The following is a 27,759-nucleotide window of genomic DNA, read 5'->3' as shown; positions in this document are numbered from 1 at the left end:
AGGTCTAAGCTTATTTTATTACAAATCATCAAGTGCGGCGTGCCTGGATCCATCAATCATAATAAAAGTAATTGTAGGTGCATTCACTCTGCAAAAATAACACTTATCATTCCTCTATAGTAATTATTTTCTTCGTGTTGATTCAATATACGTGAGATTGAACCCTTTTATTTCACTGCTTGCACGCACAGATCAGAGAGTTCCGAGTTGTTTAACTCTGGAAGGTGCAAAGGTCCTTGTCCTATAGTCGTTTTTCTTTTCTCAGACCAACAAGCTTGCCTGTGTTACCACTTACTTCTTCTGAACCACTACTACGTATTTATTATAACTTCGCTACGCACGAACGCCAGTCTTTTTCCTCTTCTAAATTGTTTTCTGCCTTTGGAAGAGGTGGCAGGACGCAGGGAGAAGGAGGAATCCTTTTGCCTTCTGCAATCTTGCATTCAGTCGAGCGGTCGAGCTTCAACAGTGCGCACTACTCTTTGTTGTTGATCCACAGTCATTGAACTGAGTTCCGAACTTTCAAACTCTGTTCTGATTGGGAGTTGAGAACTCTAGCTGTCAAGTGTTAACAGGTTGATGTGTTTACATGACAATGCTTCTTGTTCTAATCTTACCAAATTATTGATAATTAACTACAGTAAATTTTGCTTACAGCATGATAGTCTTTGTTACTCATAAAAGCAAATAGATTATCGGATAGTTTGATGTTTGTGTACGGATGTCGCCACCGGTAAAAGGGAGTTTGAAAACTTTCAGGTAATTTTTGTACAGTTTCTTTATTAATGTTCATGTCTGTTATTTTATCATGAAATTTTAATTGGCTTAAAAAGTTTTTTTCAGTGAAAACTCTTGCCATCAGCATAGCTTTGTTAGTGAACGACTACTTTGTAAAGTTGTTGACATTGAGGTTAGGAACCACTTTGTATAAAATCTTTCCAATACCTAGAGCTTCTGCAATCTTTCAAAGCTTCATTATGATTTTTGTAATGATGTAATAGCTATACTATTTACAATGATAAAAATATAGTTTTTCAAATTATTCTATTTGTTTAGAATATTGAAAACCAAAGTTTCCGACAAAACTTGGTAAGTGACGGCGGGTCAGCTCAATACTTCTGTATTGTAAAATTATAGGCCTAAACCTGACGTTTTAAAGAATCGGTAAATTTTAAAACGTCAGGTTTAGGCCTATAATTTTACAATACAGAAGTATTGAGCTGACCCGCCGTCACTTACCAAGTTTTGTCGGAAACTTTGGTTTTCAATATTCTAAACAAATAGAATAATTTGAAAAACTATATTTTTATCATTGTAAATAGTATAGCTATTACATCATTACAAAAATCATAATGAAGCTTTGAAAGATTGCAGAAGCTCTAGGTATTGGAAAGATTTTATACAAAGTGGTTCCTAACCTCAATGTCAACAACTTTACAAAGTAGAGTCGTTCACAAACAAAGCTATGCTGATGGCAAGAGTTTTCACTGAAAAAACTTTTTAAGCCAATTTCATGATAAAATAACAGACATGAACATTAATAAAGAAACTGTACAAAAATTACCTGAAAGTTTTCAAACTTCCTTTTACCGGTGGCGACATCCGTACACAAACATCAAACTATCCGATAATCTATTTGCTTTTATGAGTAACAAAGACTATCATGCTGTAAGCAAAATTTACTGTAGTTAATTATCAATAATTTGGTAAGATTAGAACAAGAAGCATTGTCATGTAAACACATCAACCTGTTAACACTTGACAGCTAGAGTTCTCAACTCCCAATCAGAACAGAGTTTGAAAGTTCGGAACTCAGTTCAATGACTGTGGATCAACAACAAAGAGTAGTGCGCACTGTTGAAGCTCGACCGCTCGACTGAATGCAAGATTGCAGAAGGCAAAAGGATTCCTCCTTCTCCCTGCGTCCTGCCACCTCTTCCAAAGGCAGAAAACAATTTAGAAGAGGAAAAAGACTGGCGTTCGTGCGTAGCGAAGTTATAATAAATACGTAGTAGTGGTTCAGAAGAAGTAAGTGGTAACACAGGCAAGCTTGTTGGTCTGAGAAAAGAAAAACGACTATAGGACAAGGACCTTTGCACCTTCCAGAGTTAAACAACTCGGAACTCTCTGATCTGTGCGTGCAAGCAGTGAAATAAAAGGGTTCAATCTCACGTATATTGAATCAACACGAAGAAAATAATTACTATAGAGGAATGATAAGTGTTATTTTTGCAGAGTGAATGCACCTACAATTACTTTTATTATGATTGATGGATCCAGGCACGCCGCACTTGATGATTTGTAATAAAATAAGCTTAGACCTACCCTGATCAACGTAAAAAAATCAATAAACTTTCATTAATGGTATTTCCAAGAATTTTTTCTTACATTTCTTAAATATAAATATATTCTTAAATGAATGTTAGATAGAAATTGGTTATTTTTGTGCATTAAAATACTGGTTAAATTACACTCAAGGATGAATTTTCCATTTTTTACCGAATTCGACTTATGATGCATGATTTTGAACCGCCTTGACGATTAGTACGATGAGATACGATCATTGTGTCAAAAGTTATGAGTGTTAGACATTATACTATGGGGTTACTTCTGTACCTGTAATACCGGATGGGCTCGTTTAACTGTCGTCCCGGCTAATTTGTATAATTCGCCACACTCTCGCCCAGACACTTGCTAAGTCGCTTGCCTAGCGACTCGCTGTATACATCTATACGTGATCCCTGTGGGATCAGGCTGGAGCTTGAGCTCCTAGGAGGTTCTTCAGAGCTACTTTGGAGTTCGTTCCTCGCCTCGTCTCAGGAAATACTGGATCCCCCAGCCGCGAGTGCTGGTTCTCATGGTGAAGGGAAAACCGCCAACCAGTGGAAACCACAGCTCACGTGATCACTGTGTGACTCCATCCCTGGAAGTAGCCTGGCTCATGGGTGTACGGCTGGGTGAAGGCTCCAGAGTATGGGAGGTTCATGGTTCGACCGAGTCACCTGAATTCTCCGTCTCTGGGAGTAGCTGGGCGTAGTGAAGGGCGAGTAGCTGGGCTGTCCGGTGAAGTTTCGGGGTTATCCGTTTTGATAATTAGTTTGTATAATTGTTGGTATTTGTGTATTTTATTATTTACTGAACTGGGCCTAAAAAAGCATATATATAGTGAGAGACCAGACTGTGGGAATCGCGGTACCCCCGTCTCTGGAAGTAGCAGGCATTCAAAGTTCCTGTGCGCCAGACTGTAGGACCCAGACTGTGGGACTCAAGTAGCGCCTCTGTCTCTGGAAGTACCATCATAGTATATCGAAAAAACCCGGTCAATTAAGGTGGATCCACTGCAATGTAGGCTAAAATCCTCTATGTTACTCGCCTACCGACTTGGCAGTGCCGATGGGTAGGTAGCTCGCGAGTCACACCTCATGGGATAACAGCATACTTGACCACTTGGAGGTGTTACATACAGACAGACAAAAGCAAATCGAGTTGAAACATAGACCTCACTACGTTCGGTCAATTAGAGGGTAATCCCTTACGGGAAGGTTCCATCTATCACTCAGGCCGTCAATAGGCCCCATGACTGTTTTGCCGCTTCCACACTCTTGCCAAGTGTATAAAATGAGCGCGAGAGTGTGGATGCCACCGGTCACCTTCACTTCTCCCGTTTAGATGTATGTATACATGATTCTAGCCGCAACGCCACACAATCAACTAGAACAGGTGACATCAGGTACTTGTGAATGAGAAAACTGCGTGAGGTTTACTGTTCACAGAACTGCTAGTATAAAGCTATACAAATTGATTTGGGCGGTCACTATCCACTATCACTATCCGTTTCCGTGCCCAACTTGAGGTTTAATATTCAATATTATATTCGACATCGGACCATGAATTGTGGGTGGGGTGAATGTTGCCAGATGAGTTGGACAAGTCGGGCGGACAGTTCACCCGACTTGAGCGGATCATTCACTATCCGATAATTTTGTCCAACTATGTTGTACCACCATGTTGGTTCTTTCACCACTCACGCTACGGGTAGTTGGTCAATCTTTCCCACTCACGTTCCAAATCTATTAACTAATTATCTAACCTAGCAAGGTTGGATAAGTCGGGACCCATTCACCGTCCGACGTTGAATACAATATTGATTATTGGGCATCAAGTTTGGCAAGCAGACGGATAATGAACGGCCCGCTTTATCCAACCTGTTAAGGTTAGCCGCCTAGTCAAAATCAAGTGGGGAAATTAGACTAGCGTAAGTGGTGAAAGATCCAACATGGTTGTCCAAAGTAGTTGGTCTAAATCTAAATTCTCGGAGAATGAATTGTCCACTTTACTTTTCAATATAAATGTTTGGAAGAAACTTTTCAATGAAATGTTTGAATGTTATTGGAAGAAAAGGAATGCTATTCAATAAAAAGGAAGAAATAATGTGTAGTGCAAATGCAGTTTTTTTATTCTCAAAGCAATAGCATACATTTATATTATGTTATACTAGCAGGTAACCCGTGCTCTGCAATGGTCTATTTTAAAACTTGACAAACTGAAAACTTGACCGAGTGGAATCTTGAAGAGTTTGAAATGCGTCTATAACCATCTTCTGTAAATTAAGAATTTATATGCAAAATTTCAAAGTTAATCAGTCCCGTAGTTCAGACGTGATGATGCGTCAAACATAATTCTCCTATCCCGTACGTGTATAAGCCAGTTCTTTCCTATAGTATAGATCAGGGGTGCTCAAACGGTCGATCGTGATCGACCAGTCGATCGCGAGTGCTTTTTGGGTAGATCTCGAGAAGAAAAAATTTCAATTAGTAGGTACATAAAAGAAGTCATTCGTTATAGCTTGACGCTTGGGATCCCCATGCGGATGGAACAATTATGGTGGGAGAAGGCCCTAATCCTAGTCTCCCTTTCTAGTCAGTGTCTGCATCGATAAGACAAAGAGGGGCTTAGAATGTGACATAGAGAGGACTCGGCTAAGCGAGTCTGCATTTTCTGAAATGAAGTCAAAATATATCAATCGACTAAGTGATGATCATGTCATCATGCTTGCGGTTAGCACTCAGTGGTTACGTACCATCTTATGAAAAGTATGCTGAGGACATAGTGCACAGTGCCACGCTTCAACATCCAAAGCCACTCCACAGTTAAGTTGAGTTTACGTTATAATGGCAGTATTTACTCATAAAGTAAGGATTATTTCAATTATCTTTGATTTCATCAACATTGGTGTTGCTATCCTTGTCTATCATTCGAAAAAGCAGATAGCGCTATCCTTTTCTACCTTTTTAAAGTTTAACATAACTCCTCAGTTATGTAACTCTTTTGTTTTGTAACAAGTAATAAACTCGCAATTTTGAATAAATATGAGTTTTACTTTCCTGATTGTTCCACAGTTTGGGCGGTGTACATCTCCTTCTTTTTACTTTCCTTGCCCTACTACCATAGGTAAGGAAAGTATTGCTTTCCAAAAAAAATTAAGGTACCCCAATTTCAAGTTTTCTATACGTTTCAAGGTCCCCTGAGTCCAAAAACATGATTTTTGGGTATTGGTCTGTGTGTGTGTGTGTGTGTGTGTGTGTGTGTGTGTGTGTGTGTGTGTGTGTGTGTGTATGTCTGTGAACACCATAACTCCATTCCTAATTAACCGATTGACTTGAAATTTTAAACTTAAGGTCCTTATACCATGAGGATCCGACAATAAGAAATTCAATAAAATTCAATTCAAGATGGCGGAAAAAATGGCGGATAATTACTAAAAAACCATGTTTTTCACGGTTTTCTCGAAAATGGCTCTAACGATTTTCTTCATATTTATATCATGGATAGCTATTTATAAGCCCTATCAACTGACATGAGTCTTATTTCTGGGAAAATTGCAGGAGCTCCGTAATATTCTTGAAAAAAAATGGCGGATAATTACTAAAAAACCATATTTTTCACGATTTTCTCAAAAATAACTTTACCGATTTTTTTCAAATTCATACCCTGTATAGTTATTTATCAGCTCTATCAACTGGCATGAGTTTCCTTTCTGGGAAACCAATGGGGGGTCCACCCCATCCTTGAGAAATGGACTTCGTAACCTCCTTCTCGTGCATGAGGTAGGTAATAATAATAATAATATCGAGTGACCTGGCTGGCTCAGGTCTAGTGTCAGAGTTTCAGGTCGCAACTGATCAATTTCAGGGCCTCTGACATGACCTAACGACTACTTTTTAGGCTGCCGGGACCGACGGCTTAACGTGTCCATCCGAAACACGGGAGTGGCCCGAGATAAATATGAGGTAGGTAGGTAGCGCAGTTCATAAAAATAACAAATAGTCGAGATATTTCATCTGTAGAACAGCTGTTTTCACGACTTTAAAAAAATGACGACTAAAAAAAATCATCGAATTTCACAATTCACACAAAGAAAAAGTTCTCTGAAAACAATTATTATATATACACATATACAGAAGTCTGATCGTAGTTTTAAATATGAGCAAGGAAAGTTGTGTGAGTGTACCACACCAGATTTTTTTCATTGATATTGTAGAGAAGAAACTAATTAAACCTAACCCAAACCTTGACTCATAATGTTCCGATATTGAGCAGAAAGCTAAATATCTATCTAATCTACGGTACACCCTACTACGGTACCTAGTTAGGTAGGGTGTATCGTGTATGAGTATCACACACACTTGCAGTCTCTCAGAGTCGATCGTAAGTAGTCTAAAAATATTGAGGTAGATCGCCAGCAGTTCAAGTTTGAGCACCCCTGGTATAGATAGTATGAGTTGATACATTGTTTTTCACTTTTTACAGTATTGTATCATTTTTTCAATTATCATTCATTATTATTATTATTAGCACTACAGCCCATGTAGGGCCTTAGCCTTCACAACCACATCCTTCCATCCCTCTCGACATTCTGCTGTTCTTCTCCATCTTTTTACACCCAGTCTTCGCAAATCCTCCTCCACATCGTCAACCCACCGCTTTCTTGGTCTTCCTTGTAGTCTTCTTCCTCCGGGTTTGCCTTCCAGCACCATTTTTGGCACCCTCCCTTCCGTGCACATGACCAGCCCATCTCAGCCTCATACTTTTCACAACAGATAAAATACTGGTCTCCTCAAACAATCTTCAAAGTTCCTCGTTCGTATCCTCCATATTTCATTTTCCTTGATTGCTCCAAAAATCCTTGTTAAAATCTTTCTTCTCCATCTCTGTAGCAGACCTTCTTCTCTTCTAGTTAATGTCCAAGATTCGGCCCCATATGTCGATATCAGTCTTAAAATGTGTATTTTCAATTGTTATTAGAGTTTCATAACAAAATTGATTTGTATTAATAATCTATTTTCTGTAAATTGGAGCCTTCTGTAAATTGGAGCCTTCTGTAAATTGGAGCATACTTGTTAATTGAAGATTTCTTGATGAGCTTTTCAACGCCTTATTTACAGATGAATGAAATGATGTTTCGGCGATCCTTTCGAAGATGGTGGCCAGGAATCACGTTTTTCGGAATTTGTATCTTTTTGTTTTGGAAAAGCTACAAGCACAACAATCTGCAAGTACCTACAGAAGATGGCTGGATAGCAGTCAGGTAATATCTGTTCTGATAGTTCATTTATATCTTTTAAAAATAATCACAGAGATGAAACCCATCTTGTAAGTTACAAAAAATCTTTGTAACTCATCCACATTATTTCGATCATATATTATGCTACCGTATTCTTTGATAATTGACAACATTAACAAATCAAATCATTTATTTTCACACAACATTAAATAATGTTACAACAATGTCATTAATAACACAGAAAACATCAATTTAAAAATCTATTACAAAGAAATCTTCAACTTTATATAAACATTCATTGACCATTACTTTTTTCAAATATTTACAGTAACTATTAAAGCTCATTCTTTTAATATTTTCAGGCAAAGCGTTATAAATATTTGATGCGATTGAATGTTAAGATACCGTAACATGTCACATCGTGTTAGAAATTTCTGTATTAATTCTTGATGTATAATAATTATATATTCAAGTTATAGGCTATATAATATTAAGTTTGATCCAGTGGTAGTTAGTAGCTTGTCCATAGGGCTTTGAGAGCTGATGAGCCTCAAATTGCATTTTATCAATATGAATTCATATTTATATTTTGGATTCAAAATTGGACAAAACTTTTAAAGTGATAAGCATAACCTATTTTTTGACAATTTCTATCCAAATTGGTGAAAGGAGCAGTTCTGGGCTTCAAGCCTGCTATTCTCTTCTCAATCATTCATAGTTGAGAATGATATTGTATCTATCAATGTATAAATAAATAAATGAAATTAAATCCTGAATAAAATCTCACCAAGTTTCAAGGCTCTGATAATAAATTTTATAATTTAGTAATTTATAAATATGTACTATAGATTTTTCAAATTATAAATTGTAGATTAAAAATGTAAGAAGGAGAACATTGTAAATGTTTCAACTTGGTAAAAAAATATTACCAAGTCAAATATAATACTTATCTGTGTTCATTTATTGATCTAGTTATAGCCCACACAATCCATTTATATGAAGGTCTTTAAATCATTAAAACTAAATACTGTATTGCGTTTGACTAATGAATCTGAATATGCGGAAATATACAAAAAGTATATTTAATTGAAGTCATTGTAGCTTTCTTTGCCACATTACATATCCTTTCCAAAAGAATTCTTCTCCAACTTGTGAATATTCGAAGAAGGGCATCAATGATCCAATGATCTATGAAGATATATAAATCTAAATATACGGAAAGTATATTTACTTGGAGTCATAGTAGCATTTTTTGCCACCGTCCTTTTTAAAATAATTCTTCTACTTTTGAATATTCTAAAAAGGGCATCAATGATCTATGTAGATATGAAAATTCAAATTTCTTCATTATTTTTAAATAATTGCAGTCCATGAAAATTTTATCATGCTGTGTATTTCTGATTTAATTTATCTGATCCAATCTTCCTAAGGCTCAAATGGACAATCTCGGGTGAAACGGAGATTTTGGTTAAACCTGGTTTACAATACATGATAATAAATGCAACCATATATTTATGTAACACTAGATTAGCTTCAAACGTAGTCTAGCAGAAATATGATAACGTCATATGCAATATAAGATCATAAAAATGCAACCAAGTATTTAAACCTATATTAACGTAAATGTAGTTAGATAGTGCATACTGGCCCAAACACGCACAGGAGCCAGTCATTATAACGCTTATCATTAATCAGAGATCAACCTGTGATTTCAGTTTATGCAACCGGGCGGTTAATAGTTTGAATGAATCAAAAAATTGACCGTGATCAGTGACCTAATTAAATAATGCTACCACCTGGATATGATGGAATGTCTGATTTGCATAATTAATTTACATCACCAACTGTTGCAAGGTCTATGTTGTTCCGTTTTGCAAAACTGAAAGAGAAATCTTCTTATCATTACTATATCGCTTAACTCTTCTCTTGTGTAACATGAATTTTTATGGTGGAAATAAAATTCATTATTCATAGTAGTGGGCTTTCTGGGGAATGAGTTTCAACTTATACATTTATTCATTTATTTATTTATTCGTTGATATAATTACAAATCATGAATATGTTCATATTATTATGAATATGATCGGTATAGAACAACAGGCATAGCCCAAAACTATTCTGTTCCCAAATTTTGATAAATAATGAAATGTCCGAAAAAATAGGTTATGTTCTTACTGAGAAAATTTAAAAGTTCAAATTTCTGTCCAAGAATATATATTAGCTAGAAATTTTGAATTTAGAATGATTAAAATACCAAATTATAGTCAAATTTTGCACTTAATATCACCGCTCTTTGAATAAATTGAGATATTTCAGAAAATTTTGAAGCCAAAAATATACACACAACTTTCAACTAGGCACAGCTGTTACAAACTCATTAATAAATAATTAAAATACAAATTGAATGTGGGCGAAGAGAATTCATTTCGATTATTCATTGTAGTGGGCTTCCTGGGGGAACAGGTTTGAACTTATAAATTTATTAATTCATTCATAAATGATAAATAAAACGGAAATTTCGATGGTTATATTGATTTCAGTGCGTTTGATTTCAAATTATCATTATAGCTTATAGATAAAAACATGTTTTTCATTCAATCAATTCTGACAGTTTGAAGTGTATCTCACTAGAGAAAATCAAATTAATAACTCCTATCAAGAATAACAATAATTGAATAAAAACACAAATCTGTGTCAAATTCTACACTGTTTTATTTAGTACACGACCAAGGTTTCGTGACCACACCGGTCACATTTTCAAGTTGACTCAACTTGAAAATGTTGAGTCTACACTTCGAAAAACATGTTTTTATCTATAAGCTATTATGATAATTTGGAATCAAACGCACCAAGTTGAGTCAACTTGAAAATGTGACCGGTGTGGTCACGAAACCTTGGTCGTGTACTAAATAAAACAGTGTAGAATTTGACAACAGATTTGTGTTTTTATTCAATATTGACAATGACTCAGTCGAATTTTTAATAACAATAATGAGTAGTTTGTGGTAGCCTACTTAATTATACAGGTATTATATTGTATATTGGTAGCTTTCCTCCTTCATTTGACGTTCTATTAATATTGGTTTTCCATGCAATTTAATTTGTTTTTTCTTTCTTCATGGCAGGTTATCGCAGAACCAAGAAGAATATGTTAGATCAGATCAAAAACATCATAATATTGGAAAGAAAAATCAGGCGCTAACCCAGATCAGATCAAAGACATCATAAAATTGGAAAGAAAAATCAGGCGCTAACCCAGATCAGATCAAAGACATCATAATATTGGAAAGAAAAATCAGGCGCTAACCCAGATCAGATCAAAGACATCATAATATTGGAAAGAAAAATCAGGCGCTAACCCAGATCAGATCAAAGACATCATAATATTGGAAAGAAAAATCAGGCGCTGACCCAGATCAGATCAAAGACATCATAATATTGGAAAGAAAAATCAGGCGCTAACCCAGATCAGATCAAAGACATCATAATATTGGAAAGAAAAATCAGGCGCTAACCCAGATCAGATCAAAGACATCATAATATTGGAAAGAAAAATCAGGCGCTAACCCAGATCAGATCAAAGACATCATAATATTGGAAAGAAAAATCAGGCGCAAACCCAGATCAGATCAAAGACATCATAATATTGGAAAGAAAAATCAGGCGCTAACCAGATCAGATCAAAGACATCATAATATTGGAAAGAAAAATCAAGCGCTAACCCAGATCAGATCAAAGACATCATAATATTGGAAAGAAAAATCAGGCGCAAACCCAGATCAGATCAAAGACATCATAATATTGGAAAGAAAAATCAGGCGCTAACCCAGATCAGATCAAAGACATCATAATATTGGAAAGAAAAATCAAGCGCTAACCCAAATTCTTTATTATTCATCGGACGAGATACAGTACCATATTCATATGTGTACCGATCATTCTCATAATGATCTATATTCATTTGAATGGACAAGTTCCTATCAAGAATTATAATGCGTAGTTTGTCGTAGCCTACTTAATTATCCATGGAAGCTTTCTTCCTTCATTTGACGTTCTGTTGATATTGTTTTCTCATGCTATTTAATTTGTGTTTTCTTTCTTCATGGCAGGTTATCGCAGAACCAAGAAGAATATGTGGACAGACGAGGGGTCCACGTTGTGGTGGGACATTACACGGGAGACACCAGCAGTGATAGGCATCCACCAAATTTGACTGAAGGTATTCATATAAAATCTCAATATTCCTTATTCCATTGCATTGATTTCAATAGTTTTCAAGTCGTCGAATTGGACTTTCAATTACTCACTTCATAGAAAGTATGATTGGATAATACTAGCAACATAGATCCATGATTCGAGATTTATTCTATTCGCCATATCAGGCTGCAAAAGCAATAGACACGTCATACAAAAATAAAAATACATTATATCAACACATACTACTTTTACTCCATGGCACTACAGCCCATCCAGGGCCTTGGCCTCCTCAAGAATGCCTCTCCACTCCTCTCTGTCGGCAGTCTTGCGTCTCCATCCCCAAACGCCTATTTTCCGGAGATCATCTTCCACATCCTCCAGCCAGCGCTTGCGTGGACGTCCTTTCAACCTTCTTCCTCCTGGGTTTTCTCTGAAAACTTTTTTAACGGCTCTTTCATCGCTCATTCTTTCTACATGACCCAACCAGCTCAAGCGTCTCACTTTGATCTCATGTACAATAGGTGGTTTTCTGTGCAGGTCACGCAGCTCTTAATTCGACCGAAGTCTCCATTCTCCATCAATAGGACCGTATATTCTTCTCAGAATCTTCCGTTCCCATATACTCAGTAGGTCTTCATCATTCTTTTTCAAAACCCAGGTTTCTGCCCCGTATAACACAACTGGCTTTATAACAGTTTCATAGATTTGTTGTTTAATTTTCCTTGACAGTGTTTTGGATCTCAAGTATTGGCTAAGTGCATAATAACATCGATTTCCTGCCGCTATTTTTGCTTTTATATCAACTTCAACATCGTTATCTTCTGTGATAATAGAACCAAGATATTTGAAGCTTTCCACTCTTTCGAATGTGTAATTATTGCACTCTATGAATCTGTCGCCAATCTGCCGGGCTCTGCTGCTTGCCAGATACTTTGTTTTACTCTCATTAATTGAGAGTCCCATTTCTGTTGATCCGTCATCGAGCTGTTTGAAGGCATCTTTTAGAGTTTGGATATTTCTTGCAATCAAGACTACGTCATCCGCATAGGCCATGTACTGCAACATTCTGTTCATTATTGTTCCTTTTGGATTTATTACTATTCCTCTTATTACTTTTTCCAGGCTTAAGTTGAACAGCATAGCTGACAAAACATCACCCTGTCTAAGTCCTACATTTGCTGTAAATTCGTCTGTGAGCACTCCTTGAACTTTCACCTTATACTTTGTTTGGCGCAGTGTCATTCTTTTGAGCCGTGATATCAATACATACAACAATAATAACAAATTAAAAATTGAGTTGAACTTGAAGAAACACAATAAGAACTATAAAAAACTGAAAAAGTAACGAAATAAAAAATATATAATAAATAAATAATATAATAAGATACATAATGAACACAAGAGGTATGGTTCATTCATACAACACCCGCCAAAGACAACAACTTGATACCCAACGTACAAGATTAACCAAAGTACAGAAGTCCCATCACGTCTTGGGAACAAATGTCTACAATGGGTTGCCAGAGTCAATAAAAAATTATCCAGTCTCTTTGTTCGGCAAATCACTATTTGATCTTCTGCGTGCAAACCCGTTCTATTCTTTGGAGGAGTTTTTCACACATTGTTTATAATAAATTAAATGTTGAGTGCTATGAATATTCTATTGACGTTGCTGATGACTGTATGGTCCGATAGCAAAAGAATTAAATCTATCTATCTATAGTAGAAAATCAACTAAAAAATCACAACACTACACAGTACACAGGAAAGCCAGCAGAGCAGATGAGAAAACAGGAAACAACGCGCATTGGTTGACTAGTGTGGATGGGTGGTTTGCCAGTGCTGGCCTTCTTTGGCCTACGCTGGGCTGGCCTTCGCTCGGCAAAACTCGGAGCGGTGGCCAACGGAGACCAGCGCTGACAAACCACCCATCCACACATTGGCGCTCATCAGGCCAACATTACATTACATTTACATTTATTACATTACATATATTACATTCCTTAATCACAACATCAAATTAATGATTGGGAGAGAATCAACAGGATAAACCCAAAACTGTTTCTCTCCCTAATTTTGATAAAAATAGTCCAAATGAGGTTATGAAAACACTTTTATAAAGATCACAAAAATTCACAGTCCAAATATACATTATACTAAAAATGTTGTATCTCGGTTGATCAGAAAGATGAAACGAATTATTATTATTACACTTGAAAATGCATTTATAAATTGAAAAATATTAAAAAACTTGATAAATTTGAAGCCAGAAAAATCACAAAAACATTCACTATCAGCATATGATCATATATGTATAACATGTAGATGTAGATACAGCATTTAGGGTGTGATCACATTGAATTTGTATGTGTGCAAGTGCACGTCGAATCATGCATGAGCCGTAAAACAAAATCTGGAAAGTGCCATTGAAACACGTTGTGACTTGCATGCAGCTGCTCACACTGAACGCAACTAGCAAGTGCACGCTTTCAGTGTGAATCTTCCTATTGCTCTTTCCAAATTTTGTTTCTCATCTGCACGCTTGGTCATGCATGAGCATGCGTGCATATGCACATGTATGCCCATCAAATGTGATCACACCCTAAGGCTGGCCACTAACGACGGAACAAGTTTGTCGAACATGTGTGAACGATATGTCTTCGAACGGAGAAGGCATTAACTTGAAAGGGTTCGAACAAAAACAGCTGTTTGACAGCCGCTTCTAACATAAAATAAACAACCAATCCTATTATATTAAGCGAGCAATTTCTGTATATCTGTTTATATTTTTATATCTGGTTATTTATGTTCATCAGATCTCAAAAACAGTTTTAACGAAATTTGGAACATAGTAGGTTTATGATATAAAAATTCGATTGCACTAGGTCTCATTCTTGGAAAAACTCGCTGAACGACATTAAAAGGATAATTCATCCTTGGCTGAAACAGCTGAGACTTTCGTCGTCTGTGGATAGTAAAAAGTAAGCTAGTGATTCTGTGGAAAATCAAAATATCGCATCCCAGAAATTCATAAGCTGACGTATAGCCAGTTGTAAAATATAAACACAATCATTTTAGAGAATTGTGTTTTGTTTATCAATAAATAAATAAGGAGCGAAGCTCGGTGCCCCGATTTTAACAATAGAATAGACCACTGAAAAATTACAAATTTTAATGATACAACAATAATAATATTTAACTTCCAATATAGGAGCAAAGTGAAAACAACAAGAAAAATCAAAGATACAAAAACCTAACCACTAGTTTTTTGCTTATGCACAACATGAGTGAACACACATGCTCGACACTTTTATTTCTCCTGTTGTTAGTGGCCACCCTTAGTATAGATATTCTTCAAGAGAATTGAATGATTCTTATTCCTCATTCATTACTGATCGAATAGTCTTTGATGTTTCAGTTTGTTGAAATTTAATAGTTCATCCATTAACCTGCGTTTACACCAAAGTTATTAACAAAATGTTGATTACTTAATCCTTATAGATTCTATTAGATTGAATATAGCTTACTATACACATGATGAACATATGTGTTTGTCAAGCTCCATTCAATCCACGGTATATAAAAGAAGACGGTAGGTGTCACGCACATGTTTGTGAAAAAATTTCCGGTGTAGCTGACGTCATTTTATATCTTATCATCTGTTTTTAACAAATAAGTTTCATAAATTGCCAATAGGTGTTAAAAACCTCGGTTGGTGGCGATGACGCAATCTAGCTGGATGGCCACTGCACACACATTTCATGACCACTACCGTTTTCATCTAAATTCCGTGGTTCAATCTAATATAATCTATTAGGATTAAGTTATTAACATTTTGTTAATAACTTTGGTGTAAACCCAGCTTTAGTCTATTGAACACTCTCTTATGTTTCACTTTGTTAAAATATAATAATAGTTTATTCATTTCTGAACACTCTTTGATGCCTGACTTTGTTGTAGAACTGTTGAACACGAACATGTTCGACCCGAAGCCATCGGAAGGCAAGGACGGGACTCCCGTTCTGATGCCACCGCACCTCAACGCCAAAGTACAGCAGCTCTATCACATCAACCGCTTCAACCTGATGGCCAGCGACAGGATACCTCTCAACAGGACACTGCCCGATGTTAGGAAGAAAAGGTAATAAATAAGTAGAGTACTTTTTCAAGATTTTTACAAACCTCAAGATTGAGGTTTAAGAAGATAGATAACATTTTACTGTTTGATTAATGACAAATTGAAAAATCCTTATACCCCTTCTACAGGTGGTCAGTGGATGAAATAATAATAATAATATAATAATAATAATAATAATAATAATAATAATAATAATAATAATAAGGCACTGAATACCTCAAGAGGCATAATGATGTTGCTGGCATACTGCACCAGGAGGCATAATGATGTTGCTGGCATACTGCACCAGGAGGCATAATGATGTTGCTGGCATACTGCACCAGGAGGCATAATGATGTTGCTGGCATACCGCACCAGGAGGCATAATGATGTTGCTGGCATACTGCACCAGGAGGCATAATGATGTAGCTGGAATACTGCACCAGGAGGCATAATGATGTTGCTGGCATACTGCACCAGGAGGCATAATGATGTAGCTGGCATACTGCACCAGGAGGCATAATGATGTTGCTGACATACTGCACCAGGAGGCATAATGATGTTGCTGGCATACTGCACCAGGAGGCATAATGATGTTGCTGGCATACTGCACCAGGAGGCATAATGATGTTGCTGGCATACTGCACCAGGAGGCATAATGATGTAGCTGGCATACTGCACCAGGAGGCATAATGATGTTGCTGGCATACTGCACCAGGAGGCATAATGATGTAGCTGGCATACTGCACCAGGAGGCATAATGATGTTGCTGGCATACTGCACCAGGAGGCATAATGATGTAGCTGGCATACTGCACCAGGAGGCATAATGATGTTGCTGGCATACTGCACCAGTAGGCTTACCTTAAACTTTAGATCTCTGCTGTATTTTCCTATTATTATTGTTGATTGTATTGCATTAAGAAGTGGAATTCGATAATAAAAAAGAAACAATTATTACTCTACCTCACTTTTAAATATTGATACAATTATTGTACTTTGATTTCAAATTCGATTCTTCACTTTTAAAGACTTGCGATACTTACCTTTCTGACAATGGACAATGCAGCCAACATTATATTGTTGAGGCTATGGAGATATCATCGTATTCTATTGTTTGATATCAAAAACACAATAATAAATATTAAATTATGAAACAGTAATTCATAAAATATATTATAGACATGATACTGCGATTCACGATACATAATTATATAGATTATTACAGTCATTATGAGATTATCTCTATGATTTTTGTGAGATCGGACACGATCAGCTGTTATTCAAGGTCATTTTACAGCCCTAGGGCCGTAAAGTTTTACCGGCCTGGTCGGAAAACAATCACTTTCGGCCTCCATATGACGCACGTAAACCAGCTCATTACATCCAAGTGTGGCGAAAAATCATTTTAGAGAATTATGTTTTGTTTATCAATAACAGCTGAGACTTTCGTCGTCTGTGGATAGTAAAACGTAAGCGAGTGATTCTGTGGAAAATCAAAAATATCGCATCCCAGAAATTCATAAGCTGACGTATAGCCAGCTGTAAAATATAAACACAATCATTTTAGATAATTGTGTTTTGTTTATCAATAAATAAATAAGGAGCGAAGCTCGGTGCCCCGATATTAACAATATAATAGACCACTGAAAAATTACAAATTATAATGATACAACAATAATAATATTCAACTTCCAATATAGGAGCAAAGTGAAAACAACAAGAAAAATCAAAGATACAAAAACCCAACCACTATTTTTTTGCTTATGCACAACATGAGTGAACACACATGCTCAACACATTTATTTGTCCTGTTGTTTGTGGCCACCCTTAGTATATATATTCTTCAAGAGAATTGAATGATTCTTATTCCTCATTCATTACTGATCGAATAGTCTTTGATGTTTCAGTTTGTTGAAATTTAATAGTTCATCCATTAAGCTGCGTTTACACCAAAGTTATTAACAAAATGTTGATAACTTGATCCTTATTGATTCTATTAGATTGAATATAGCTTACTATACACATGATGAACATATGTGTTTGTCAAGCTCCATTCAATCCACGGTATATAAAAGAAGACGGTAGGTGTCACGCGCATGTTTGTGAAAAAATTTCCGGTGTAGCTGACGTCATTTTATATCCGATCATCTGTTTTTAACAAATAAGTTTCATAAATTGCCAATAGGTGTTAAAAACCTCGGTTGGTGGCGATGACGCAATCTAGCTGGATGGCCACTGCGCACACATTTCATGACCACTACCGTTTTCATCTAAATACCGTGGTTCAATCTAATATAATCTATTAGGATTGAGTTATATTAACATTTTGTTAATAACTTTGGTGTAATCCCAGCTTTAGTCTATTGAACACTCTTTGATGTTTCACTTTGTTAAAATATAATAATAGTTTATTCATTTCTGAACACTCTTTGATGCTTGACTTTGTTGTAGAACTGTTGAACACGAACATGTTCGACCCGAAGCCATCGGAAGGCAAGGACGGGACTCCGGTTCTGATGCCTCCGCACCTCAACGCCAAAGTACAGCAGCTCTATCACATCAACCGCTTCAACCTGATGGCCAGCGACAGGATACCTCTCAACAGGACACTGCCCGATGTTAGGAAGAAAAGGTAATAAATAAGTAGAGTACTTTTTCAAGATTTTTACAAACCTCAAGATGGAGGTTTATGAAGATAGATAACTTGAATGAAAAAGACTGACAAATTGAAAAATCCTTATACCCCTTTTACAGGTGGTCAGTGCATAAAATAATAATAATAATAATGATAAGTCATGACCTAAGTCATCTGGGTGCCTCAAGAAACAAGATCTACTTGATGCAGAAGGCAGTGATGCTCAACACTCTCAATGAAAGAAAGAAAGAAATATTTATTGCCAAAATCATTAAACAAACTTTACAAATGTGAAAAATATAAAAAATTTCATATACAATACATTACAAAAACTTAAAATTAAAATATTTTCCATTTAAAAATCGATTATAATATTATCATTGGCGTTACCAGCAAAACTAAGTAGTTTGAGCGATGGCAACGAGTAATCAGTCGGCTATAATTAGTGTCTTGAGATTCAGTCGAAAATAGAAAAAATATAACAAAGAAAAAAGAAACATATGGAATGTATGAAAAACTAGAAAAAAAAATTTCAATCCGAAAAGAAGAAGTACTAAGAGAGCAGAAAAACTAGAATGAATTCATAATAATTTAAAAACTCAAAAGAAAAAGAGATGATTCATGTAATTATTAATCTACAATTCACTGTACATATGTAATCCATTTAGTAACATAATGTAATTCATTTGTAGCATATATGCAATTCCTTTTGTAAGCAAAGAGAGAATTAGAAAAACAATACAATACAGTACACATGACACAAAAAATAAAACTTAAACTCAGAGAGAGAAAATTAATCTATGGTTAGGGCATTCTTAAACCTAGCATCAGAATAATTCATCAAAGTCTTTTCATAGACCGATTTTGATGAAAAAATCACATAGTAATTTGATGAAAAATGAAAATAATAATAATGATAATAATAATAATGATGATAATAATAATAATAATCTTCAAATGATCACTGATAGGCTGGTTATTCATAAAAAGCCTGATATCCTAATGTTGAACATGAACCAAAAAGAAGCCTTGATGATTGATGTAGCCATACCAGCAGATGAAAATTGTCAAAGAACAAGAGGAGAGAAATTGAGAAAATACCAAGAGCTAGCATTTGAGCTCAAAGATGTGCATGGGCTCAAGAATGTCAGAATAATCCCAATCGTAATATCTGTGAATGGTCTGATTCTTAATTCAACAGTGGGAAGCTGTAAGGTTATTAAGCTTGATACAGCTCGCATAGTACGCCAAACGCTCCAGCATACTTGGCAAAATACTTTAATCAATAATAGAAAATAATGCCAAGAGGTTGCATAAATTCTGCCCCTCTTCGCATAAACTATCCGCAATTGCGTCACAAAAGGAAATAATAAAAATCTGGTGTGGCACACTCACAAAACTTTCCTTGCCGTTATGAACATTGATCACCTGACGCTAGTTTTCACGCGCATCTCAAGTCTACTTATAAACAAAGATCTGAGCCAGCTGGTGACAGGACAATAACGCTGGAAACATACGAGGTCTGCTATCTCTTCATAGTGAATCATTGAATAGAATCAATCGTTGCCAACAGTTTGCAATTGAAATAATAACATTTTCTCGAATTTCGAGCTTGATTTCAATTTTATGTGAAAATCTTACTGAACATTAATTATAGAAATTTCATGTTCAATCTTCTCCACTCGAAATATTTTGTTTAAATTGTGTCTGAAGCCTGATAATTGGTAATCTAAAATCAAACTTTGCATAGATGAGACGGAGCTCCTGAAATTTTTACAGATATGGGGCTTGTGGCAGTTGATAGAGCTTTTCAATGACTATTTTAGGTATAAATTTAATCAAAATCGTTGGAGCCGCTTTTGAGAAAATCGCGAAAAACCCTGTTTTTTAGAACATTTTCTCCATTTTAGCCGCCATCTTGAATTGCATTTGATCGAAATTGTTCGAGTCGGATCCTTATAGTGTAAGGACCTTAAGTACCAAATTTCAAGTCATTCCGTTAATCGGGAGATGAGATATCGTGTACACAGACGCACATACACTCATAAGGTGCGTACAGACTGTCGCTCTGCTCCGCAACCGAACGTCACTCCAGCAGAGCGATTGATGATCGACCGGCGAGCAACAATGGTTCGACCGGGGAACGCGAGAAGATCTAACATCTTCCGTAACGTTCATGATGGGTGCGTGGGCGGTCCGACTGTGGCTCGATGGTGATACGAGGGAGGAGCGTGCTCGGTGCGGGTTGGAAGCACGAATATGTGTACGCAGCTTTACACACACACACACACACACACACACACACACACACACACACACACACACACACACACCCAAAAACCACTTTTTTGGATTCAGGGGACCTTGAAACGTATAGAAATGTAGAAATTGGAGTACCTAAATTTTTTTCGGAAAGCAATACTTTCCTTACCTATGATAATAGGGCAAGGAAAGTAATAATACAAGAAAGTATGGACCTTAATAATTATACGACTCTGGGTAAAAGTGAATAGAATATCCTTATTAGCCTCAATAGTGAATAAGACAATAGAGAAAAAATAGAATCAGAAGATATCCCATAGTGCAGGTGATTGTTATTATACAGATTGAGTAAGTATTTCACAAATTTGTCATCGTTATGTGTGTATTTGGCCTACTTATGATTGTAATGATTATTTTTCATTCAAGAGAGGAATAGTTTTGCGATGAACCTGTTGTTCTCTCTTGATCATTGTATGTATTGTGTTCTGTATCAAAGATAAATAATAGTATTGTTTACTTTAAAAATGTTTCGGCCATGATGCCATTATCAAGTAAGTGTAAATTTTTCAATTACTTGATAATGGCATCATTGCCGAAACATGTCGTAAAGTAAACAATTTTAACAGAAGGTACTTCAATTTTTATTTGTTATTTCTATTCAAGAGTTACCCTAACGAAAAAAGACAATAATAATAATAATAATTACTTGAAATCGGTTTTGCATATCCATTCTTTTCCACTAGTATTTTCAAACTTAAATTTAGAAAACACTTATGAAGTGAAAAATGCACATACTATTATCAGTGACGTACGTTTTGGCCTGGTTTAGGTCATCATCAGACTGAAGAAACTAACTATAGTTTCAAGGCTATGGTATTTCTCCACCTACATCCCTTGACACTAGAGTTAGTTTTTCAGTATGGTGATGAACTACACCAGGTCGATACGATCGTCACTGCTGTATCATCTTTGATCTTTTTGGCTCAACTCACACTTACGCGACTCAAGTCGAGAAGAGACTGCGACTCTAATCTCTTCTCGACGCAGCATGTGTTTGCAAATGGTGACACTCAGACCAGTCGATTCTAGTCCCCGCGACCTCACGACTGTGAGACTGAGTCGAGCGCCGACTCGACATGTTGGTCGAGCCTCGACTTGAGTTGCGTCGTACCGTGCATTTTAAATGAAAGTGAGGTCATGTTCGATGAAAACTTGCAAACAATAACACAGATAACATTTTCAGTTATGTAGTAGTTTAAGAGTGATAATTAAAACAGAATGAAAGTGATGTTTTACATTTAGATAAGACAATAATAAGAATCACATCAGATAATATATTCATAATATTTATTAACAAATTTGTTACATGCTAAGTAGTGACAAATTAGATCTCATATCTGTAATAAAATAAGGTTAGAACATGGAGTAGCATGGAACAGAAGTAGTGACAATGAGCAAGAAAGTCGTAAGGTCGAGAGACTGGAGTCGTACGATTTGAGTCGAGGTAGTGTAAGTTGAGCCTAACTGTAAACAATGTACCTAGAATACAATGTAATCTAGTAAAACAAAATAAAACTTGTAGCACCCTTTATTTATTAAAAAACTTAAAATAGTTGAACAACTAGTTTCGGTTCTAAAACCATCTTCGGTTTAGAACCGAAACTAGTTGTTCAACTATTTTAAGTTTTTTAATAAATAAAGGGTGCTACAAGTTTTATTTTGTTTTATTAATTTAAAAGCAGCCCATTTCAATAAGAGTGTTTTATAAAATGTAATCTAGATACATTGAATGTAACTTACGAATATTGTATGATTGTATAGATGATTATATGTTAATCAGAATCGATAAATTGGAAATTTGTTTTTATTGAATTCACAATCTTGATACTTTGTTCGATTTTTTCAGGTGTCGACTAAAAACCATCGACATAAGAGGCCTTCCGAAAGCTAGTGTGATAATTGTTTTTCACAATGAGGCCTGGTCCACGTTGCTGAGAACTGTACATAGTGTTATTGATCGATCCCCCTCATCATTACTACAAGAAGTATTACTTGTAGATGATGCAAGTACCAGAAGTGAGTAGAAGCCATCTTATTTTTTTCATAATATAATTCATTGATTTAATAATTCATTAATCTTCAATACAAGCGGTTCTCCTAGTCGACGACGCCAGTACTAGAAGTAAGCACAATAAGGGCCAAACCACATGAGGCGTATTTGCACTGACGGCGGACGAGTCGGCCAACGTAATCAGATGATAATCAGCCAATCGGAGAGCTTCCTGCCCTGCATTGTCCTCCGTCAGTGCAAAAACGCTTCCTGTGGCTTGGCCCTTATTGTGTTTACTTCTAGTACTGGCTTCATCGACTTGAAGTATTTTTAAATATAATTAAATAAACGTAACTAGTAGTTCTGTGAACAGTAGACGTCGCGCTCAGTAAGTTATATTGACCTGTTGTTATGTTTTCTCAAAAATTAATAAATAATTTATCAATTTAAAATGTCTAGAAAAAATCTTTAATAAACATAGAGCTTTCTATCCTATCGTACCGTGACGTGTCGTCCCGGAATGTGAGTGTGAGCGCTGTTATCAGGTCTGGCTGCCGTAGATACGCCAATCCAATCAACCCATCAGAGAACATTCTGTGTTGTCGTGTTGGCGAAAAATCGGAGTGTTGAAATTAACAAAATAAACTACCATAATGCTGATTTCCTACAAACTTCATTTCTCACTTTTCATGATTTTAGAAATCAATTTCTTTTCAATAATATTTGTTGCAATTTTAATCATCAGATTAAAAAATGAAAATGTTTTCTATCAATAACTCCAAACTCCATACTAGAATCATGGCCTCAGCTTATGGAAAGACAAAGTTAGTAGACAACTGTCTACTTACGTTGATGGAAAGATACAACATTTTCAAGATGTTCGATGTTTTTGAACGGGTAGTATTATAGACCGCTGATTTATGATGAATAATTATTCTAAAGTCTGATTTTTACGGTAATATTAGCGTTCAAAGGAGACTCCTTTCCTTTTGTATTATCCTTAAAATGCAAAATTTCAAAAAACCGTATGTATAAGTCGACGAGAAATTCAAAAAGGAACATACCTGTCAAATTTCATGAAATTATTGCTGCGTTTCGCTCTAAATGAGGAACATAAATACAAACAAACATATAAACATAAAGAGAAATGCAAAACCGTCGACTTGAATCTTAGACCTCACATCGCTCGGTCAATTACCCATACATATAATTGAATAAAATAAAATATCATATTGGCTTGATTCAATCATTTTAATTTCATTCATTTATTACAGCATCCATTCATCAATTTATTTATTTTCAATTGTGAAATTCGTGTTATAAAGACAGCATTGGTGAAATCTATTCCTATAGTGAGGTCCACGTTATAATGGCAGTGAAGGAAGATACGAGAACAGCGATGCCGATTCTCTTCCTTTCCAATTATATTTTCACATTGTTAAAGAACGATCTATGCCTAAATGTTAATAAATCTAATCATGATTCTTTTGAGTTTTGAATGTCTTTCTATCTTTTGTATTATTTATGAAAATTGATTAAGCACTGGGATGTGCTCACAACTGAAAATTTCATTTTTTATTGTATTCTTCTTCATTAGTTTGCATTTAGAAGATTTAAATATAGGCTGTATGACTTGTTTTTGGTTATCATCTGTATAATTGGTTTTAACACGAAATTAATCAATTCTTATCATTGTATTATTTATAAGAAGTATTACTATAATATTTATTACATAGATATATATTTTTTTCATTTTTTCAGTATTGCTATAGGCTACTTCGTACTGTTTGCTTTATGAACTCACAGCTAGCGCACAAGTTTAACTTTGCTGGCTGTGCCAAATCATTCATGTTTTTGATCTGAAAACCTTGCACAGCTAGAAAAGAATAGCGATATTTGCTTTGTTGAATGATAGACAAGGATAACATCACCAATGTAAAAATACTGCCATTATAACGTGGGCCGTCACGATAGTATCAAACATCAATATGTTGAATAATTTTCTTTAGTGATATTCATGTTTTAATGGCTGGTCCACACGCAACGATATGATCGCGGCAATCTGATCCCACCAATAATCGTTGCAATAAATTGTACATCGAGGTGCCATCCACATGCAACGATTTTCGCCCCAAACTTCCTTCGCAATTTGTTGGTCTTTCTTCTTTCCTTTCTTTCAGTTGTGATCAACATGGATGAGATACTGTTGTGGTCCCTTTATCAATCAATCAATTCATTTATTTCACAAACAAACATAATACAGAATAGAAAAGAAAGATATAAAAAATGTGAAATAAAAGTAATTTATGTAATTTGTTTGACGAGAGAAGGGAGAAAGAGACAATTCAAACCAAGAAGTAAGTGGTGTCGTTCTTGGCTTCTCAAGATAGACAAGTTTTCGGATGTGAGACTACTGAGAGAGTTGAGGGATGAACCAAATGACTGGCGCAACTATTTGAGAATGTCAGAAGACGTTCATACGTGGAGTTATTGAACTTGGTTTCTCCTCTGATAAAGAAACAGGATACAGTTATGCGAAAATCAATTTCTCCCCATGAACGTCTCACTGCCACTGGATTGAACAGATGATCGGAACAATTTAGTTTGATCAATAAGTTGATCGAAGGCACTGTCTATACGCTAAAACGTGACGCTCCAATCTTGCCAGATTTGTGCAATCGTTTCCTGGTTGATCAAGTTTTCCATCAATTGTTCAACCCCGATATATCGCGACCAATCTCGCTCAATTGCATCAATCTTCCGTCCATATGCTCCAATTATTATTAATAATAATAATAATAATAATAATAATAATAAATTTATTAGCCAAAAAACAGGATGTCACAATTTGACATATAAGCCAGTCAATATAACAGTAAAACACTTAGTCAATACAAATACTGTCAATAAAAAACAATACAAAGTCACATTTACAATAAAAACATATATGGTATATTAATCCTATTCATATAACAGTAATATTAATAAATTCTAAATATTGAAATCTTCTACATTCATTTTCATGTCGATAAACTCTTCAACTGAGTAAAAGGGGTTTTTCAAGAGAAATATTTCTAAAATCTTTTTGAACCTCCTGTGATTAAGTTGCCTCACCTCAATAGGAAGCCTATTCATCAATTTAATTGCAACATTCGAGGGACTTTCATCAGCTTTATGCAGTCTGCTTCGTGTTACATTGAGCGTCTGATTGGATCTTGTATTATAAGAATGAATTGCATTTCTCAACTCCATTTTCTCTGGATTTGCTTTCAGGAATAGTAAGCATTGCAATATATATAATGAATATAGAGTTAGAATTCGAAGACCTTTATAAATATCTCTATAATGTTCCCGATTCCGCGCCCTGGCGATGACTCTGACAGCCCTTTTCTGCATTATGAAAATTTCTTGTGCTTGTGAAGAATATCACCCTATTGTAACAATAGGGTCGGTACCGATCAGATTGGTGCAATATATCGTTGCGTGTGGATCAGGCTTAAAGTCAACTCTACTAGTTTGTACGATATTACAATCTAATTAAATTCTAAATTTTGGTTTGTATATTTCTGGATTTGATTCAAAGTGAAGCAACATAACCTACCTTTTAGACATTGGCTTACTAGTATCAAAATTCGGAAAGGGAACAGTTTTGGGCTAGGCCTGTTGATCCTTTTCTAATCATGTAGCCTATTTGATTTGTGCATTGGTTAATGTAAATGAATAAATGAATCCTCCTTGTTTAATCTATCGGTGAATTTGAATTTTTTAATTTCTTTTATTTTCAATCTTTATTTTTCGTGCAGAATTTCTGGGCAAGGAGCTGGACGACTACGTTGCAAAGCTGCCTGTTCCGACGAGAGTTCTGCGCACAGGGAAACGCGACGGTTTGATCAGAGCTCGCCTCATGGGAGCGCGGGCCGCTCAAGGTCAAATACTCACATTCTTGGATGCGCACTGCGAATGTACTATTGGTGAGTGGATCAATTATGGCTGTTATGATATATTTTTGTAAATCTTTCCTGTCATACTATCATGATTATTTTGTCTTCTTCCAAGTTTAGAGTAATGCTGTTTTTCTTACATATAAGACCTTACATGAGCCAGCTTCCTTTGACGTAAACTATTCGAAGCAATGCTCATACCGTAGTACTGAAATCTTTGTCTCAAGCTTTGAGCTGTATTCAAAAACTATTCCCTTTTAAATTTGTAATCCTATTGCCTTGCTGTTTTAAGAGAAACTTGGTTCAAAAACTATTCCCCTCTAATTTTTTAATTGGTATGCCTTTCTAATTTTTAGAGAATCTTGGTTCTTCTGATTATTAGTACCACTTTCCTTCTATTGATAAAAATATTGTGTTACTGAAGTCTTTAACAAGCTTTGAGCTGTATTCAAAATCTATTCTCTCCTATATATTTATCCACTTGCCTTTCTCATATTAAGAGAAGCTAGGCTTCCCTGAGCTGATACAATGCTAATAATTGTAACAATATGAAAATACTGTAGAAGTCCTGAGCAACCTGTTTTTATAATCATAGTTTTTTTTGGATTCTGTCTATTAGCCAATTCAACCCAATGTCATATTGGGTTGTATATTGACACATATATGTTTTTGTAAATCATTGCTGTCATACAATCTTGATTATTTTGTCTTCTTCCAAGTTTAGAGTAACGCTGTTTTTCTTATCATAATTTTACGCTTCAATTATTGAAGAAGTGAATAGTGGTAAAGGTGTGTAGTCCAACCTGTGTTAACTGTTTGGCCTACCTGCTTCTACAGTGTACTGTATAGATAGTGTACAGTATAATATTTGGTTGATCCATTGTCATATTAACATTTTGGCTAGCACTCTCTTGAAAATGACATTTTCCTCTAGCTACTGTCTAAAGTGCTTACTTTACTCCCTGGAACATAATACTAAAGTGTCACTTTT

General features: G+C 35.6%; 1 protein-coding gene across 2 annotated transcripts in view; it reads left to right on the top strand.

The window, feature by feature from the left end:
- The first annotated feature begins 424 nt into the window (after positions 1 to 424).
- The window catches only part of LOC111059895 (polypeptide N-acetylgalactosaminyltransferase 13), a 52,060-nt gene continuing 24,725 nt past the window's right edge, over positions 425 to 27,759 (top strand). Inside the window, exons 1-6 of one of the 2 annotated variants that reach the window (XM_039428865.1) lie at positions 425 to 759; positions 7,446 to 7,588; positions 11,674 to 11,783; positions 15,722 to 15,902; positions 22,684 to 22,853; positions 26,631 to 26,798. In XM_039428865.1, coding sequence (XP_039284799.1) covers positions 7,446 to 7,588; positions 11,674 to 11,783; positions 15,722 to 15,902; positions 22,684 to 22,853; positions 26,631 to 26,798 — 772 coding nt within the window. In that variant the 5' untranslated portion in view covers positions 425 to 759. Of the gene's footprint in view, positions 760 to 7,445; positions 7,589 to 11,673; positions 11,784 to 15,721; positions 15,903 to 18,331; positions 18,513 to 22,683; positions 22,854 to 26,630; positions 26,799 to 27,759 lie in introns of both variants that reach the window. The other variant, XM_039428860.1, reaches the window with a different exon arrangement.

This window comes from Nilaparvata lugens, chromosome 1 (assembly GCF_014356525.2).
Source record: "Nilaparvata lugens isolate BPH chromosome 1, ASM1435652v1, whole genome shotgun sequence".
NCBI lineage: Eukaryota > Metazoa > Arthropoda > Insecta > Hemiptera > Delphacidae > Nilaparvata > Nilaparvata lugens.
The sequence above is the reverse complement of the archived record's forward strand: the minus strand, read 5'-3'. Positions and strand labels throughout refer to the sequence as shown.